This window comes from Ahaetulla prasina, chromosome 6 (genome assembly GCF_028640845.1).
Source record: "Ahaetulla prasina isolate Xishuangbanna chromosome 6, ASM2864084v1, whole genome shotgun sequence".
In the NCBI taxonomy this organism is placed as follows: Eukaryota; Metazoa; Chordata; class Lepidosauria; order Squamata; family Colubridae; genus Ahaetulla; species Ahaetulla prasina.
The window spans coordinates 58268143-58287298 of NC_080544.1; the positions used below are offsets into that span (position 1 = coordinate 58268143).

General features: G+C 34.9%; 1 protein-coding gene across 7 annotated transcripts in view; it reads left to right on the top strand.

Annotated features, from left to right (window-relative positions):
• Window positions 1–19156, top strand: part of SH3PXD2A (SH3 and PX domains 2A) — a 285932-nt gene that overhangs the window by 187797 nt on the left and 78979 nt on the right. For 6 of the 7 annotated variants that reach the window (XM_058187650.1, XM_058187649.1, XM_058187646.1 and 3 more), the window contains one exon: window positions 9346–9477. In XM_058187650.1, the coding sequence (XP_058043633.1) occupies window positions 9346–9477 (132 nt within the window). Of the gene's footprint in view, window positions 1–8775; window positions 9019–9345; window positions 9478–19156 lie in introns of those variants that run through there. The other variant, XM_058187645.1, reaches the window with a different exon arrangement.

Genomic DNA, 19156 nt, shown 5'->3' on the forward strand with positions numbered 1-19156 from the left:
TGGCCACCTGTCTATTGTTTTTATTGAAGAGCAGTAAATTTTTAACTTCTTGTTTAAAAGTTTTAATAAAAAAAGACATCTTCATTGCATTAGCCATATAACCCAAAGAACTTTTTCCTTATTAGTTCATTTCACATTTATTTGGCTTTTTGTTTATTTACTAAATTTATTTGCCACTCATGTTGTTTCAAAGTGACTGTGAGTGGCTTACAACATTAAAAGCATTAAAATTTTAAAAGATAAATATTTATAAAACAATAAAAATGGAAATTACAATCAAAAATAGAAATATAGTTTAAAAATGGTGGGAGCAGGATACACGGGGGGCAGGGATTGCCTCTTAATTCATCAACCACCTCCAGTGTGATAGTTCCCTATTGGGGGTCCAAGCTATCTGGCAAACTCAAGTCTTCAGGCCCTTACGGAAGGTCAGAATCTCTCCTCAGGATTGAGATGTTCCAATAAGTAGGGGCCATGGAAGAGAAGGCCCTTCTCCTGAACCCTGCCAGCCAAAATTCCTTGACTTATGGAGCCTGCAATATGTCTCCTCTGCCGGCACGGGTGGGGCATGTAGAATACGACAGTTCCTCGCGTAACCTGGACCGTAAAGCCGTAATGCAGGACTTTAAAAGTAATAACCAACACATTGAATTACAATCAGAAGCAAACTAGCATCCAGTGCAGATTGTGGACCAGTGGTGTAATATGACCATTTTAGGGGTCCCAAGAACTGACCACTGCACTCTGCACCAGTTTTAAATGACTATTCACCTAGCCAAAACAGATGCTTCTGGAACTCTTCACAATCATTTTTGATTTTCAGCGTTCTGTCCTTTACAAACTTGGCTAACTCACTAATTATCCTTAAATCAGTGTAATTTATAGATGAGTCAAAAAGCACCAATTCCAAAACAGAGGTTGAAAGGACTATTTCTTACTTCCTTGTATTGGGAAGATTACCCCTTTATTCTTATATTTTGTTTCCACTTTTAAAAACACACACAATTTGTAACCCATTTTATACCTTTTCTCTATGCAGTCATGGGGACGCATCTATGCAATTTAAGTTAGAGGTTCACAGATTAAGATGCTGCTGTTATTCTTCTCAAATGTGCAGAAGCTTAACTAAAATTCTTTTTTGGTCCTGTTCAATTTTACCTGGTCAGATGTTTGAGACAACTAACTTTAAGTAGTTGGATCTTTAGCAAAAATCCACTGAAATATGTATCCATAAAAATTCCTTTATAGTACAATTTTGAAATATGGGAGAAATTATTTTCCAAGAAAAATACATCAGCTTTATTCTTCTTCGATTCTTAATATTGATAGATCATAATTGGTTCTTTATGCCATTTTTTCATCTTACATTCTCCCTACTTTCTGATATATAGGTTTATAGTACACATTGGATTAATGTGGTGAACAATAAGACCTAAACTGGTCCATATAAAATTGAGTATGTTTATTTAACATAAAGACATTGAATACATCTGCATTGTCCAAAAAATATAATCTTGATTTCTCTCCCTGCACCACTAGATTGCATTCTAAAATATGGCAGATTTATATTTTTATAATACTGTATACAATTACTGAATGATGTATGTGGATATATACAGTAATTGTAAGGGTAAGACTTGTATTATATATGCATTGAAGAATCTCTTGCTTTCTTCTGCATTATTCAAAGTTATTCCTTATTTATTTTATTGTGTAGTCCTTGATGTTCTCTGAGTTTTGTTGTTTTCTTGCAGACATTTCATTACCAAACTAGGTAACATCATCAGTGCTACCTAATTTTATTATTTATTATATAATCTTAAAGGACTTTCAACACTTCATAGATATGAAGTAACAAATTATTCAGGTTCAGGGTAAAATTAGAACATACACTATACACATGTAAAATATAAGATACCCCAGCAACCAGGAATCTATAACCACACCCAAGATACTAAAATGTCATGGGCCAGATGCCCTCCAGAAAAGCTCACTTTCAGCTGCTTCCCAAAAGCAGTTAATGTGGGAGCGTAGCTATTTGGCTGCCTTACATTAAGCTAAACTTTGCAGGAGGAGGACTCTCTTAGTCGCATTTTAAATCCTAACTCAGTCTAGGTACTCTAGGCACGTGTGGAAGTGAGGTAAAAGGCAATGTTTGGCTTTTAAATTGGAGTTCTGTCTCTATTAGTGTTTTCTTCTGCAATACCAATATATGAGGAGATAGAAATATTGATTAGCAAATATTGTTCCTTTGTTTATATCCTCTGTACTTTTGTGTTATATATATCTCCTTCTCTGCAGTTGGCCAAATAGTAAAGCATTTGTAGAGAAGAATACGGTAAATAACTCAACCTAGGATTAAACATGCTTCAAATGGACCAATATTTGTGGATTCTGTAAAAACGATTGAGGAGGTTTGTAGCTGCCAAACTGCATAATTTTGCTCTTGATTTAACCAAAGAAGGAACACCTGGTCTAATTGTTTTATTCTTTTTAACTTTTACAAGCCAAACTGATACTTTATAGAAATGTCTTTTGAGTTTCCTTCCTTTAAAAGATCAACCTCTCTTGGCTATACAGCTAAAGAATCTACAATTGTTATAGCCAGTTGAAATGGATCAAATGGCAAAGTACTTAGGTGCTTTTCAATTGTTGGAGAACTTTGTCTGGCAGTTTCTTGGATAACTTCCAAATGGTTTCACAAATCTGTATGTGGAATGCTGTTGCCTTTTTTAAAAAAAAAAACTTGCAATGCAGTTGATTGGATTCTGTAGAGTTTGAGCCAATTTTCCACAAAATTGAGGTGGTTGGGGAAAGACGTCTGACTTCACCCTTTCCTCTGTCTCAACTTTGTCTTGGCTGGATTATTTTTTAAGATTAGCAAACGTACTGTAAAAGATCAATCTGCTAGAGGCTGTTGTTCTAGCAAATTGTGTCCATGAATAGATTTTATTTGAAGATATGTACAAAAGGCAGACCAGATGTTGTATGAACATAAAATATCAAAACTATCTGCAAAACCAGAATCTGTGCAAAGAATGCAAAAAAGGTACTTTGGTTATATGGAAGTGCAAATGAAGGAGCTCTCTTTGAAGCATTAAAACAGCCATGTCTTTAGGACACTTTTGAAGGGTGCTTTAGAAAATCTCTATATGTAAATGCAGGGACAGTATCTTTGCTTTGTTGGTAATCCCAGTAGCAAGCATGGTTTATGCATGCACAGGAACAGACAATCAAAGGCAATCTTCAGTGCAGTTGTATAAGACTTGCAAAGTATGTAGTTGCTTTCAAGCAAGGTTCTTCATTTGGGCTAGTACCCTTTATGATGCAATTCTTTCTAATGCTGTAATAGATAGCTATTAATATTTAACCATGGACTTGAGGCATTGCTGTTATTAAGTTATTAAGTCTCCATTGAAACATTTATCGCAGCTTAGAGTTCTGTTCATAAATGAGGTTGTGGAAAACAGACCTAAGATTGATGGATATCAGTATGCAGAAGGGCTAGATCCTGTGCCCACTGTAAATGCAATTCTGTCAAAAAATGTGAAACCTTTGAAATTAGAAAAATATGGTGGTATGCTTGGCTCTTTTTCAAACTACAGTTAAGGCTGGCTAGAGTTCAGGATTCAGAGACTATAGCAAGCCAACTCTTAATAAGTTAAAAACAAAGCAGAATGAACAGATAATAAAAGTGGGGGGTGGGAGCAGGTGAGAAGCAAGATGAGAAAAGATCCACTGTTAGCAGAGAACATTTGGATCCAAAATGAGCATGCATATTCTTTGTCATTTGGACACTCAACTATCCAATAAAATCCAATAAAAAGAAATTTTAACAAAATAAAAGCAAGGCGAATATTAGAAAGAAAATCAGAAAGAATAGCGAATGAAACATTAAAAAGGAAAAAGATTATGTAGAAGCAGCATCCAATCTTTTTGACAGTGGTTATAAATGCATTTATAGTTTATCTTTTCTAAGGTTACATCATAATTTCTTTTTTTCATAAGTTACCTTTTCTCATCTTCAGACCATAAATCACAAGTTCATCTTTCTCTGCTTTCAGCCAAAAGGCCATAAGGAGTTTCTAGTCACTGATAAATGTAATTGTTGATCTTTAATCAAATTAATTTTGCCATCTCTGCCAATTCAGTCACATTCACCAACCATTCCTCCATTGTGGACTTTTTTTTTAATTTACATTTATACCCCGCCCTTCTCCGAAGACTCAGGGCTGCTTACACTATGTTAGCAATAGTTTTCATCCTATTTGTATATTTATATACAAAGTCAACTTATTGCCCCCAACAATCTGGGTCCTCATTTTTGCACATATAATAGTGTTGCAACAGTAAACATTTATGAGAATTATCTTCCTTGGCTCTTTTCTAATTTACTGTCCATTAATCCCAGCAAGAAAATTTCTGATTTCAGCTGAATGTTGATCTGTAAAATTCTTTGTATCGTTCTGTGTATTTGAACCCAGAAATTTCTGGCTTTTTTACAAGTATATTAGGCCTGATAAAATGAACCATTCATGATATGCACATTTCCAGCATAAATTTGAAGTACTTTATACATTCAAGACAATTTCTCTGAAGTCATATACCAGTGGTACATCACTTTGTAAAAAGCATCCAAACATCATAAATACCGTTTGGATTCTCTTTTAAGGTCTAATGTAAATTTCAGTCCTTTCAACCATATATTTTCACACTCTGTTGTCAGTATGTTGTGTCTAAAGTTCTGATTCCATTTTATTACATTCTTTCATTTGTTCTTCCATTTCAAATTTCAATAAAAGTTTATACATTTTAGCAATTACGTTTGCATGTAGTTAAATTCTGTCTTCTGTTGCTCAATTCCAAATATCCCATTATCTATCTTAAATCTTTGTCTTAACTATGCCCAAACCATTGAAAAGTAAACCCCTCAGACCACATTAATAGATTTCAGAATTTGGAAAAATGGATGGAAAAAGTGATGGAAATGGCAAAGCTAACTGTTTATTTAGAGAGAAGAACTTTTCCAGTTTATTTCTACTTGGAAACTGCTTTTGGACTTTATGCTTGAAACAGAAAAAATATATGAAAATTTGATTTTAGGATTGAAGATTAGATTAACTTTGTTGTTATAGAAATGGTTTGTATATATCAGAAATGTAAAGCAAACAGTTGAGGTTGTAACTGTACCTTGTATTTTATTGCACTAAAAATAGAAGTCACTGGGGTTTTTTTTTCTTTCTATCTTACACTTCTTTGTCCTGTCCTTCTGATCTTTATTTTATTTATATTGTATATTACAATAAACTCAGAAACTAAATCCTGCTTCAAGCAATTGCTCTTTTGATTTCATTTTATATTCTCCATTTTTCTGTTCTAATAACTATTTAAAAGTTAACTTACTTACTGTTTCCTTTCTATAAAATATTTCTTGCTCCAAGACCGATAAAGGTATTTTTAGGCAAGTCTGGCTTTATACCTTTATACCTTTATACCTGTTCCATAGTCTTGATTTAGCATTTCTAATATAATGATTCTGAAAATCTTCCTGCATCTTACTTAACTTTATTGTACCATAGAAAACCATGACATCTGAACCTCAGATCCATGCTCTTCTAATTCTAAAATTCTCTTATTTCTCAGCAAAATCCAGTTTTTTATTAGGCTGAGTAGCAGGCTGCAAAATACTGTTTCAAATCAAACCCAATTCCCGTTCCTTTGCAACTTAAGTATTTTATATGCTTAAGTATTTTATATTTGCCTTCTTGCCATATATGTTGGATATAACTTTCTGCCATTGCTTGAAAGGTACATCAGTTGTCATAATAGGTATCATTTAAAAAACATCCTTCTTGGCAAAACAGTGACTTTTTCACAGAATTTTTTCAACACCAGTTGTAATTTCTTCCATATTAATATGCCTTCCTGATTTTATTCCATGTCTTAACATAATTATTCTCATACAACTTACAATTAAAGTTTGTCATAGTAATACATATGTATTCACAATCTTAAAACCATTTTATATCAATTCTCTTTTTTTTCATTTTTATATTGTTAACACCTTCACATTTTGATTATCTGTCACTCTATAAATTTTGGGATTGATCATATAGTTCAGTTTCCCTTTGGGTGCACATTCTAACTTATACTGTTTTTTTAACAGAATATGTAATGCAGTCCAAAAACCATATAATTTCTTAGATATTCTCACAATTGTTTAAAAAGTCTTAGAGGAGTTTTGAAAAATTATGTATTTATTGTGACTATAGTATACTTCAGCCTTTAACCTAGCAATTACTAGTTCCAAGTTCCAAGTAATTTGGCGGGACTAGTTCCTGCAGTTCTCTTGGTAAGGTTTTTTTTTGAAGTAGTTTGCCATTACCTGCTTCCTATGGCGCAAGAGAAAGTAACTGGCCCAAAGTCTCCCAGCTGTCTTTTCACCTAAGACAGGATTAGAATTCATGGTGTCTGATGCCTTAATGTGGCTCTCAATACAGACACCATACTAAGCCATAATAAGGGTGTGCTTTGATTAGTGTGTTATTTGAATCCAAGCGTTGTCTCAGATTTATTGTGTTTATTATATCATGTTATATCAATCCAATGTATCATATTTAAATAATGTGATTAAAACAATATGTGAAGCCAGCCATTTTAAAAAAAATGGTTGTTCATGAGCTGATGTTGATAAGAGACATCCTAGTTGCAGGTAAGCCGATTTACATAGAACAACTTTGAATTATCCCTGAGATTGTTGATAACATTTTAGGCATAGAAGGTATAGAAGACAGTTGACATTTGAGTGCTTTGGAGAGTCTTTGTTTATATGATGAATGTTTGTGGCTGTCTTGGACTGTGAAAGTTGTGAAACAGAAGCATTACTAGCCAAGTTGGGCTATAGTACAGTTATAGTTTGCTTGAATGGTTTTAGATTAGAGCTGTTTGCAGTACAGTAATAAACACTGAGTGTCAAGGTTTTTTTTAATGTATGTCCTATAATAAATTCTTCCTAAGTGGCTGTCTGGCTTTGTGTGTACTTTTTTCACTACAATTCCACCCAAGGAATTTTTTAATTAGAAGAAAAAGCATCTGTTAGGGCATCAAGTGACAGATTATTTTCCCTTAAGAGCCTTTTAATATCCCTTTGTAATCAGGGATAGAGAGTGTGTCATGGGAATGATGATAGATTTCTGATTAGTACCTCATGGATGGGATAATAATTCACTACCCCAAAATACTTGAAAAGTCCATATCAAATACTTTATACTCTCTGTGTTTGGCATTGAAAGAACTCTGAAGAATTCAAAATATAGGTTTTTAAGATAACTAAAGCACTGGTTTCACTTTTGCTGTTGTGATACTTTAAATAATTTTTTTTTAAAAACCCACCAAGCTCTAAATGCAGAAATATTGATTATAAAACAGGATATGCTTGCTTGTTGGAATGTTACCTTAGACAAATGCAGGTGATCCTCGATGTACGACCACAGTTGAGCCCAAAATTTATGTTGCTAAGCGAGACCTTTGTTAAGTGAGTTTTGTCCCATTTGACAAACTTTCTCACCACTGTTAATTGGAATCATTGCAGTTATTAAATAGGTTGTTAAGTGAATCTGGCTTCCCCATTGACTTTGCTTGTTGGAAAGCCACAAAAGCTGATCACATGACCTGGGGACACTGCAACTATCATAAATATGATCCAGTTGCCAATCATCTGAATTTTGATCACGTGATCATGGGGATGCTGCAACAGTCGTAAGTTTGAAAAACAGTCACAACTCACTTTTTTTAGTGCTATTGTAATTTTAAATGGTCACCAAATAAACTGTTGTAAGTTGAGGACTACCTGTAATATAAATATGGTCATGTGTACCACCATTGCAAGTGGAAAAAAACTAAATACAGAAGCATAGCTTTGAAGATGTAGGCAAGAATGCACAGAGACAAAAGGATGCCATTGTGCTGTAGGAATGGGAGGGGGGGTTGATATGCACAATTAGATTCATATAATATGTTAGTAAACATCTCTTACACTTTAAGTATTTCAAGTTTTTTTGAGAGAAATTCTTGGCTTCTTTTGGGGTTTTCAGTCTTTTGTTCCTAAGTATGCTTATTCCTAAGGATGCCTGTATGCTGTGAAGTGGGGTAAGAGTTCAAAAAGAGGAAAAAAGTTACTGGTTTAAAAAAATGCTTTTGTAGCACATATTTCTTCCTTGCAGGCGCCAAAGGGCAGTGTATAAGAGTCGATTTTCCTGTGGGTGTTCAGAAGTGGGCGGGCTAAGCCCTTGTTTATGTTCTGAGTGACTGATGAGCAAAGGGCACGCATGTTTCTGCTGCAACTTGCTGTGGAAAGCAATTTTTAAAAAAAACTGACCATAGTAGCAGAATATGTTTATTATTTCTGTTTCATATAATCAACTTGGAGAAAACGTAGCAAAAATGATGCATAATTAAATACTGAAGCAAAGAGGAGGGAGACATCGGAATCTGAGGAGGTGGTGGAAAAATAAGGGAGCAGGTTTTGCCAGCACTTTGCAATGCTAGAGTTGTAGCAAGAGATTTGCTATGCAGTTTACTTTAAAGGGACACTTCTTTTGAGTTGTGTTTAGAAGAAGGTGAACAGTGGAGCAGGAGGGGGGCTGTGTAAGCAGGATTCTGTGCTATAATTCTTCTGTTTCAAGTAAACAGACCATTGCACCCTCCCCTCTTCCCTTCCTCCATTCCCTCCTCCTTTTTTCAACATTGCTCATGTGTTTTCTATTTAAGGGCTGCAGCGAGAGGCAAATATGATTGGCGTCCACAACCCTCTTTTGCCTTTCTCAAGCCTGTAAAAAGCAAGCAGGAGCTCAGTCTATAGGGGGAAGAAATTGCGGACGACTGTTCTGTTTTTTTATCCTATTTTATCGGAGTAGCCTGGCTTTCCCTTTTCCCCCGTTCTTTTATGTTGGCTGTGATTGGGATGGATTTTTCTCTCTGAATGGGAATGAGTATGATGTGGAACCATGTTGGAAAGAGGTTTATTTTCAAACTCCATCCTGCATTTTTATGTCTGCATTATGCTGTTGTGTTAAACACTTGAGCGTGGGTTTTTGTTTTGTTTTGTTCTGTTTTTTGTCCCTTCCTCAGTCTTTCTCCAATGTTCCTCTGTTCTATTGAGCTGTGGGCCAGAGGAAACGACTCCTTTATGGCCAGCCATTTGGGGATACGCTGTGAGCCACAGTTGTGTTCTGATTGGCTTGGCCTTGGTGACAAGTCAGCCTATCCTGAGTCGGATGGACAGAGGTGATTTTCAAGGAACCATGGCTGGAAGCTGGCTCACAGCTTGCTTTTTCCCTTCTCCAGGTGCTGATGCTAGCTCTGAACCTATGATCCTGGAGCAGTATGTGGTGGTATCTAACTATGAGAAACAGGAGAACTCAGAGATCAGCCTGCAGGCCGGCGAAGTGGTGGATGTAATAGAGAAGAATGAAAGTGGTAAGATGTTACTTTTTGGAAAATACATATTTCTCTTTCTTAATCCTCTCTTTTCTCCACAGCCTCATCAGTCTTCCTGAATTTTTCTGCATTGCATGTAGATTTCTCTCTCCTGCACCATTTGATTTGGGCTAGGGCCAGGTTTCTATTCTAACAACCTCTCCTCGGCTTTTCATTAATCAATGTACTTTAATGAAAAACTTTGGGGATGTGGGAAGAGAAGAGAATCCAAATGTATGTTATGTATCTATTACTATTATATATTTGATCTACTGGAGAAAATGTCACTATTTCCATTTCTTCCCACTGTTTTGAAAGATTTATTGTATGAACTGCTTTAAAACAATTCACTCTAGGGGTGAAAATTTTTCATGGTAACTCCACCTTTCACAGAGTCACAGAGCAGGGGGAAAGGTGGACTGTTATAGATTATATGGCATGAAAGATTTAAAATACTTTTTAAGAGCTGCATATTGTGACATTTTTAATATAATTCATAGTAAAGTAGAACATGTATGCTGTATGCTAATTGGCAAAGAGCAATTAATCTTCATTAAAGAATTATTTATTTATGTTGGAATGAAATGAAAAAGCAATGATGTATTGTTTAGCAGTGATAGGAGTTGCAGGTCAAACATCTGGAGAGCATCAGGTTGGGGAAGACTTATCTTTAATGTTAAATACAATTCAAATTGAATTGTATTTAACATTTAACACTAGACAGGTCTGATTAGAACACATCCTTCTACTCTGTGATGAATAATATTATCTGATCAAAGTTCAAAATAGATAAGACATATAGATATAGATTTTGGGGTGGGTATGTGTATATATTTGTTTTCCATGTGGCTTTTGCAACCCCAAGGGGTAGATTGATTGAAGGTGCTGCCCTATATTCCGTGGGTTCAGCTTAAGTTTCATGTAAAGAAACAGTATTGTAATATTAGCCACTTAAGAAACTACATACTCAAAAGACTTAAATCAACTGTACATGAATGCCAATAATTCTATAATTTACTTATGGAAGTAATACAAAAATGATGTGGTTATGGAATGTCTGGTAAATTGCATTTCCACTGATCCAAATATTCTATATCATCCTTTGAGAATCCTTTACTATGGACAAAAAGTTCATGAACCCCTTATTTCTGTATTTTTCATTGGATGATATGATGTAAATGCAGATACATTGGATAGCCTTATACATCTTCTTTCATGGGTTACTGTGAAAAGGCTAAATGAGACTGTCAGCTGAATACGTAGCTTTCAGGAGTAAGAAAAGAAATAGGACTATGGCTTCTGAGGTGCCCTTTGTTCAGGAATATAGCATGGAATGATAGATTCACATAGAATATTTCTCAACTGGGATTATTATCAAGAGTATGGAATGCTGTGAAATAGAAATAAACAATTATTTAAATTAATTATTTTGGAGACCTATATTCAGAAATAAAACATGGCTCCAATTACTACTTGTGAATCACAAGGATTAGGAAGTTTTTAAGTTCTTAACAAATAGATTTATAATTTGTGGCTCAAAGGTTGTGGGAAGATACAGAAGAAGAGTTTAAGACTGATAAATCAACACTAGTCCATTCACTGAGAACAGTATGTCAAAAAGGCTTAAGTGAAAGTGAGATAAGGTTGTTCACAATTACAAAAACAAGAATGTAAAATGAAAAGAAGCAAGAGAAAACATAGAAATTCTTTAAATGCATATAATTAAGGTACCAGTTGAAGGACAGGGAGCCAGGTGAGTGGGTGAGACAGTAATTTGAAGGAGAATAATATGGACTCATGATGAACAGCAGATGAAGAATATATCCAGGAAAACAACAGGCATTCCATTAGAATGGACATCTGGCAGCCAACTGGGCATTTTTAGAAACTTCCTTGTCTTTTTCTCTTCTTCCTGTATTGATTATTTACCTTCAGACATAACAAGAATTGGGCGGTCCAGAATTCCAAATAACACAAACTGAGTTTTGAACCTTAGCAGTTCAGAACCACACTTTTAAAAATAATTTGGAACATGAAATAATGTTATGGAAGAATATAGAGTTGGAATTTTGTTTTCCTTTGGTTTGGGAGAAATGATTCAACATTTTTGGTATACTGTATTAAGCCAAATAAAGGTTTACATGCCAATTTTTATTGTTTATTTCTAGGAAATTTGCTACCTAAATTCTAAGGGCATATACACATACCTGGCTTTTGAAAGCAGTATAATTTCCTATGCGATTTTCCATAAATCAATAGATTTACTACTACTGTTGCTGATTACTTGTAAGTTCCTTATGGGAGATAAGAATGGGTATAGATCTTTTCTGCACTTACAGGATTCTTATATGAAGTTTCCATAGGCTAAAATAAATTAAATATTATCAAACAGTTATTTAAGTACTTCTGTTATATCTTTTATAGTTTGGTTTATCTTTTGTGGAACATTTTTTGGGAAGAGTACATACTAGTTCTGTGCTTTTGCTTAAAAGACAAAGAAAATAAGTTTGAGGGTATTCATGGTGCTTTTTTTAATTGCGGCTGCTTTAGAGTTGATAATATACATCTAAGAGATGTATAGCTAATGGATGACGTTTGTATGATTCTGCTTTGCAGTCTAATGCATAATTTTTAATTTAAAACTTTTATACTTCAGTCTGAAATCAAAGAAACTCCCATTGTGTCCACATCCCCTTCCCTAAACACTAGGGTCTTGCCCTCAGATTTACAAAATAAAAGACATAAGAGGTTAAGAATTAATTAAGGCAATATGAGAAATTTCTTGAGGATGGGGTTTGCTTTAATTTTTGAAATAAGACTTCTTTCCAATTACATGCAAGTTTGAACTCTGTCTGGGCTAGTCTGTTTCTCCCCCTATTTTTCATTTCATTCCATTCTTGAGATTAAACTGAAATTGTTTCTATTTCCTTTGCTTAGAGAAAAAGCTGAAAAACTCCTCTGGTTGCAATTGGGAAAAAGAGAGTCTGCTATTAAGACAAGGGAGGTGTCAGTTTACTGAGCTGTGTCTCCTCTTTATTCAGGGCAATATGGTTTTTCAAAAACTACATCTGGAGGATAGTTGCAGAGACAAATGAGTGGAGAGCTTTTTACATTAAATATCATTTGAAAAGCTCATTTTTAATCCTTAAATGTTTTTTAGAAAAGTTTCCTCTACTTTGCTGCCTTTTCATTATATACAATTGAAACTTTTAAAGGAAAAGATAGGGATAAATCAGATAAATTAGACTTTGTCAAATCTACACTGGATCTACACTGAAATGATCAAGTTATGAAATAAGTTATAATAAAAAATACTAACATAATCTTGGTGGGTGGGCTCTGAATGGTTTCTTCAGAAAATCTCTAACTGGGATTTTCTCTCGATGCGATAAAAAGCACATTTGGATTGGTAGTTTTTTCTAGTAGCCAAACCATTGTTTTCCTTAAAATATACTGTAATAAGAGTAAATAAATTTATTAAATCAACGGTAGATTAATCAGCATTTGAGAGGTTTTTGCATGAAAGGAGAGGAGAGGGGAGGGGAGGGGAGAGGAGTGGAAAGGACTGTAAATTTCAATTTTTTTCCTCTCCTACCCCAGTTTGAGAATGGTTTATAATAAGTTTTTACATTATGCTTATTCATTCTTTTGTGTCTATGCCTTTCAGTTATTGTTGGCTCCTAGTGACTGCCTGGACATGTCTCTGTTAAGGGTAATCTGGGTTCACAACCAAGATTGTGGACTGTTGAGCAGAGTACCCTACGCATGAAAACGACTGAGACTGGTTGTATATAATAACAGTTACTTGCAGACAAACTGGGGTTTGATATTCCTTTACTTTTAGGAAAAAGGCAAAGTCATAGTCCAAAAACAATTCCAGTTCATACACATATAAAGTCAGTCAGTCAGGGATGTTACAAATATCAAGTCTTCTTACCAAATGTAGACTTGCACAACAAACAAGGTCTTCTTTCAGTTCAGCAAAACACAGTTCAATTCACAACAGTCAGTATCTTGAGGAATCAGTAACTAGCCATGACCAAACAACGATCATAAAGCTCAGATATACAGTTGCAGCATGTCATCAGGTTAGAATACTGTAGCGTCCCTGTAGATTCCCCACAAGCCATAATTTAGTAGTCCTTTTATACATTGGCTACAGAGCTCAATCAATCGGATGCTTGCATGATGCAGCACAGCCTTGAAGCAATAACATGCCTTTATACAAACATATATAGTTTATATATTGCCTGGCCAATTAGTTAGGCAAATAACAATTTCCTGACAGTCTCTGTAGTTTTCTTGGCCAGATTTCAGAAGTGGCTTGCCCATTGTTTGCTTTTTAGGGCAGAAAGACAGTGACTGGCCAAGGATCACCCAGTTGTCTTTGTCCTAAGGTGGTACTGGAATTTTTGGTCTTCTGTTTTCCAGCCAGATGCCTTAACCACTACATCAAACTGGCTCCTACTGAAATATTAATTAAATTAATATATATTTGCATGTTTTGCTTTATTGTTAGAAAGATCTACCAATAGTGTATTTATTTATTTAGGCTATATATGTTTAACAAGTAGACATGCCAAGACTAAACAGAATTCAGTCTCTATTTGTGTCACTGTTGCTAGGCTTAAAGCACCTTGATAAATGGACGCATGCTTATTTAATATGAGCTGTCTCCTTTTGCCAATATTTACTAATGAAAAAAATAGGCTTCCTTTCCAATGAGCCTCTTGTCATGGGTGTCCATAACTATTTTTTAAAATCTCATTTATTCTGCCGGGAGCACTTCATTCTTATAATAAATTCCATAAATTAACTGATGACAGATACTGCTTAAATCAGAATTTTAATGATTTTTAAAAAATTTTTATCCATTTAACTGTGTATAATTTGTCTTATGCATATCTAACGTCTTGTGAATCTGCAGTAATTACAAAACTTTTAAGATTTAAGCTGAAGTTCTAACCTGCCTAAACTTTTCTTATATCATATTTGTAAAATTGTGATTGATGTATCTGTGTTATGCACACTTGGCCTAACTGAAACCTCTAACTTGCAATATACAATTGGTAGGGATTTTTCTGTCTTATTATTCAAGCTTCCCATGTAGTTGAAACCTATTTGGTTAAAATGTTGATATTTCAGACTAACTTTTGGAAAGATTTAGGGCATCTCAGTGTGTTTCTCTTTTGATTGCTTTTTTCCCCTGGCCACAGGGATTTCCAATGGGATAATTTTCATTTGGACCCAATTGCTAAGTCTCATCTCACATCTCGCATCTCACATCTTGCCTATGGGCTACCTCTTGCCCATATCCTCTCATCTTCCTGGGTGACCTCAATCTACCTCTTATTAACTGGATAACAAATGAATGTATAACTGAACCCATCCATCTAGGTCTTGAACAGTTAGTAACTAACAATATAAGACTAAACAACTGCCTTGACCTCATCTTCTGCAATAATACAAACTCAATTTATGGACTACAAATAAAAGAACCCTTTTCCAACAGTGACCACAGCATGATAGACTTTTGCCTCAATATACGCCCTTACAAAAATCGTCATAATAATAGTAATCCAATCTACAATTTCAAAAAAGCCAACTATGACTTTATAAACACCTACCTCTCATTTCTTGACTGGCAAAATCTATTCTCAACCTGTATTACTGCTGAACACCACTACAAAGTTTTCCTACTCGAAGTCAATAGAGTCATTAAACTCTACGTACCACTAACCACCACCAAAATCAGGAAAAACAAATTACCCATATCAATAAAAAAGCTTCAATCAAAAAAAAAATCCCTTTGCAGAAAAAACAAAAAGGGTCATGTAGCAAATTTCAAAAACCGCTACAGAGATATATGCAACCAAATAAAAATTGAATGCACCAATTACCACACCAAGCAAGAAGAAGACCTTCTGCGCACAAATTCCAATCATGCTTTTTATAATTTTGTGAATAACCAACCTAATGTCTCGAGATCCTTCCCACCACTAAAAGAATCAAACGGCAAAGAAAATAATGACGAAACAGTTAAAGCAAACCTCTTTAACACATTCTTCAGATCAGTCTTTGTCAACAGCTATGGCTCAAACCCGAAATTTCCCAACCGCACCAACAACAACCTAACATATATAGATTTCACTGAAGAAAATGTTGAAAAATCTCTTCGCAATTTAAAACCATCCCTATCTATAGGACCTGATGGACTATGTGCATACTTCTTAAAAAAGCTTTCCACTTATATAGCAGAACCCCTAAGCATAATCTTTGAAAAAGCCTTCACTACCAGTTCCCGGTTCCCTTCCCAAACTTTGGTCACTAGCCACGGTCATCCCTGTCTTCAAAAAAGGAGATTCCAGCTTAGTTGACAATTACAGACCAATCTCTCTATGCTGCGTTACCTGTAAAGTTATGGAATCCATCATCAATACACCAAACCAATACATTACCCTCCACCTAGAAACAAACAATCTACTCTCTAATAAACAATTTGGTTTCAGAAAAAAATTATCATGTAACTTATAACTTCTTCACTGCAAAAACATATGGACTACTAATCTTGATCAAGGCAAAATGATAGATGCAATTTACATAGACTTCTGTAAAGCTTTTGACTCAGTGGTACATGACAAACTTCTCCTAAAACTAAAATCCTACGGCATCTCCGGACCCCTCCACAACTGGATAACAGTGTTCCTGTCAAACAGACAACAAGTGGTCAAAATAGGCAGTGCCCTATCAAATCCTGTTCCTGTCAGTAGCGGCATTCCCCAAGGCAGTGTTCTTGGACCAACACTCTTCATATTATACATTAATGATCTCTGCAACCATTTTAAAAGTATTGTGTTCTCTTTGCTGATGATGTCAAACTATTTAACACTACCAACAATACAGCTACCCTTCAAAAAGGCCTTGATTTTGTGTCAGAATGGTCTAAAACCTGGCAACTCCAAATCTCAACCAGCAAATGCTCTGTCTTACACATTGGAAAAAAGAATCTAAACACTAAATACAAACTCAATGGACATTATCTTACAGATGACCCCCACCCTGTCAAAGACCTTGGAGTCTTCATTTTCAATGACCTAAGTGCCAAAGCCCACTACATCGCAAAAAAGGTATTAAGAGTTGTAAACCTAATCTTATGTAGTTTCTTCTCCAGAAACACTACACTACTAACCAGAGCTTACAAAACATTTGCTAGACCAATTCTTGAATACAGCTTGCCTGTCTGGAACCCATACCACATTTCAGACATCAATACAATTGAACGTGTCCAGAAATATTTTACAAGAAGAGTTCTCCACTCCTCTGAATACAACAAAATACCTTATCCCACCAGACTTGAAATATTGGGTTTAGAAAACTTAGAACTCCGCCGCCTTCGACAGGACCTATGTTTAACTCATAGAATCATCTATTGCAATGTCCTTCCTGTTGAAGATTACTTCAGCTTCAATCACAACAATACAAGAGCAAACAATAGTTTTAAATTTAATGTTAACCGCTTCAATCTTGATTGCAGAAAATATGACTTCAGTAACAGAGTTATTAATACTTGGAACACACTACCTGACACTGTGGTCTCTACTCAAAATCCCCAAATCTTTAACCAAAAACTGTCTACTATTGACCTCACATGAGGGCTATAAGGGGCGTGCATAAGAGCACAAATGTGCCTACCGTTCCTGTCCTACTGTTTCCTTTCATTATATCCAATTTATATAGTTATTACATGCTTATACTCATATATATGCTTATATGTTATATAGTTGCTTCATGCTTATGTACGCTGTTATGACAAATAAAATAATAAATAAATAAATAAATAAATTTTTCCCTGCTGAGATTAGATGGAGGAGATTCCAATAGATCAATGTGTAAAAATGCCTTATGTTGTGTCAAAGGATTTGCTTTTTTAAGAATCTTTACATGCACATTGAGAATAGGCAGTACAAATAAGCTCTTTAGTTTCGTTCCATGGTATTGTTTCTCTATCATATTAGAACAAACAGAGAGAGTGAGAGAGAGCTGGATGTGATAAGGGTGATACCAGCTATGTCTTAAACCACATTACAGTGACTGGTGCATTACCAAATATTTCAGAAAACAATTTTTCTGTAGGTATTCTTCTGTATTAAGTAGAAAAGAGGATATGTGCTATTTAATATCTTAATTAAAAACAGACTACATATTGTAACTTAAGAGCATCATGAGCTGCCATGCATCACTTATTCATTCCTTGTCCTTTGTGCAGCCATGCAACTTGATAAGCTATTAAAAGGTGACTATCTTAGTATGACAGAAAAAAATCTTAAAGGCAAGCAATAATATCAGTGGTTTCACTGGCAAAGCATTCTGTGCTGTTGCCAAGAAAACTGCCATGCCTGTAAAGGTATCAGAAAATGAGTTTGTCCTGAAGGAAACATTATAGACTTTTTTTTTTTATTGGCCAAGTGTGATTGGACACACAAGGAATTTGTCTTGGTGCATTGTTATATCATGTCAGTAGTCTTATTTATTCACCCATCTTTGATCAACAAAATATGCTGCATAGATGGAAGAATGTAAATCTCTAAGCATGCACTCTGTTAATGTTTTATCAACTCTTTAATGGTAAAATTAGTCAATAATGGGTGTGATAGCTTGAATATAAGATTAATGATTTAATATAATATAATATAAGATAGCAGACCATATATTGGTTATAAATTATGGTATAGTCCTAAAGGATTATTTTTTATTTAAGAGGAAATTAGTTGCGTAAACTAATTCATGAGTCATACAATTGATTTTAGGTGCTTATATGTTATAAATAACCACTTGACATAGTGTGTGTGAGAGAGACATTTTAACACTGAAAATCTCTCTGTCTCTGTCTCTCTCCCTCTCTCCCCCACCCCCTCACACTCACACACACACACACAGAGGAACTAGGAAGGAATAATTTTTTCATAATCTATCTAGTCTTGTCTTTTCACTTTCAAATCTTGAGTGGATTATCCAGTGCCATTGAAGGGAGAAAAGCAAAATAAAATAAAATAAAATCCAATGATGTCTTCTAGATCACAAGTTGGTTAACCCAAACATATATGTCACATGAAGTCATTATCTTCTTTTCACTGAAGTTCTAAACAACATCCCCACTTCCCTTAGTGCTTAGTTGTACTATAGGAAGATAATCGTTTATTATAGCTAAAAAACAGCATGAAAGTGACTATCTTAGAGTCTCTGGAAGAAAAAAAACATTGAAATTTATTCCCCCTTGCATGAGGAATTAACTGGAATTAATATAACATAATAACAGAGTTGGAAGGGACCTTGGAGGTCTTCTAATCCAATCCCCTGCCCAGGCAGGAAACCCTACACCATTTCAGACAAATATGTTCTGATCTTCCCAACCTATGTGTCTTTCAAGGGTTCTGCAACCGTAAGTTTGCTTCCTATGCTAGAAAAGATTGCCATATTGCTGTACCACTTTTAATGTCTTACATTTTCTACCCTAAACAAATAAATGATTACATGTTTAGAAAAAAATAACATTTTAATACCAATCTGTTGATAATTCTGTGGCATATCACTGCACTAAAATGAAACTGTACTCATTTTGCATAGATTTCCTTCCTTGTTGGTTTGCTAATTGCTATAGCCAATGCTCTTTTGCAGAGAT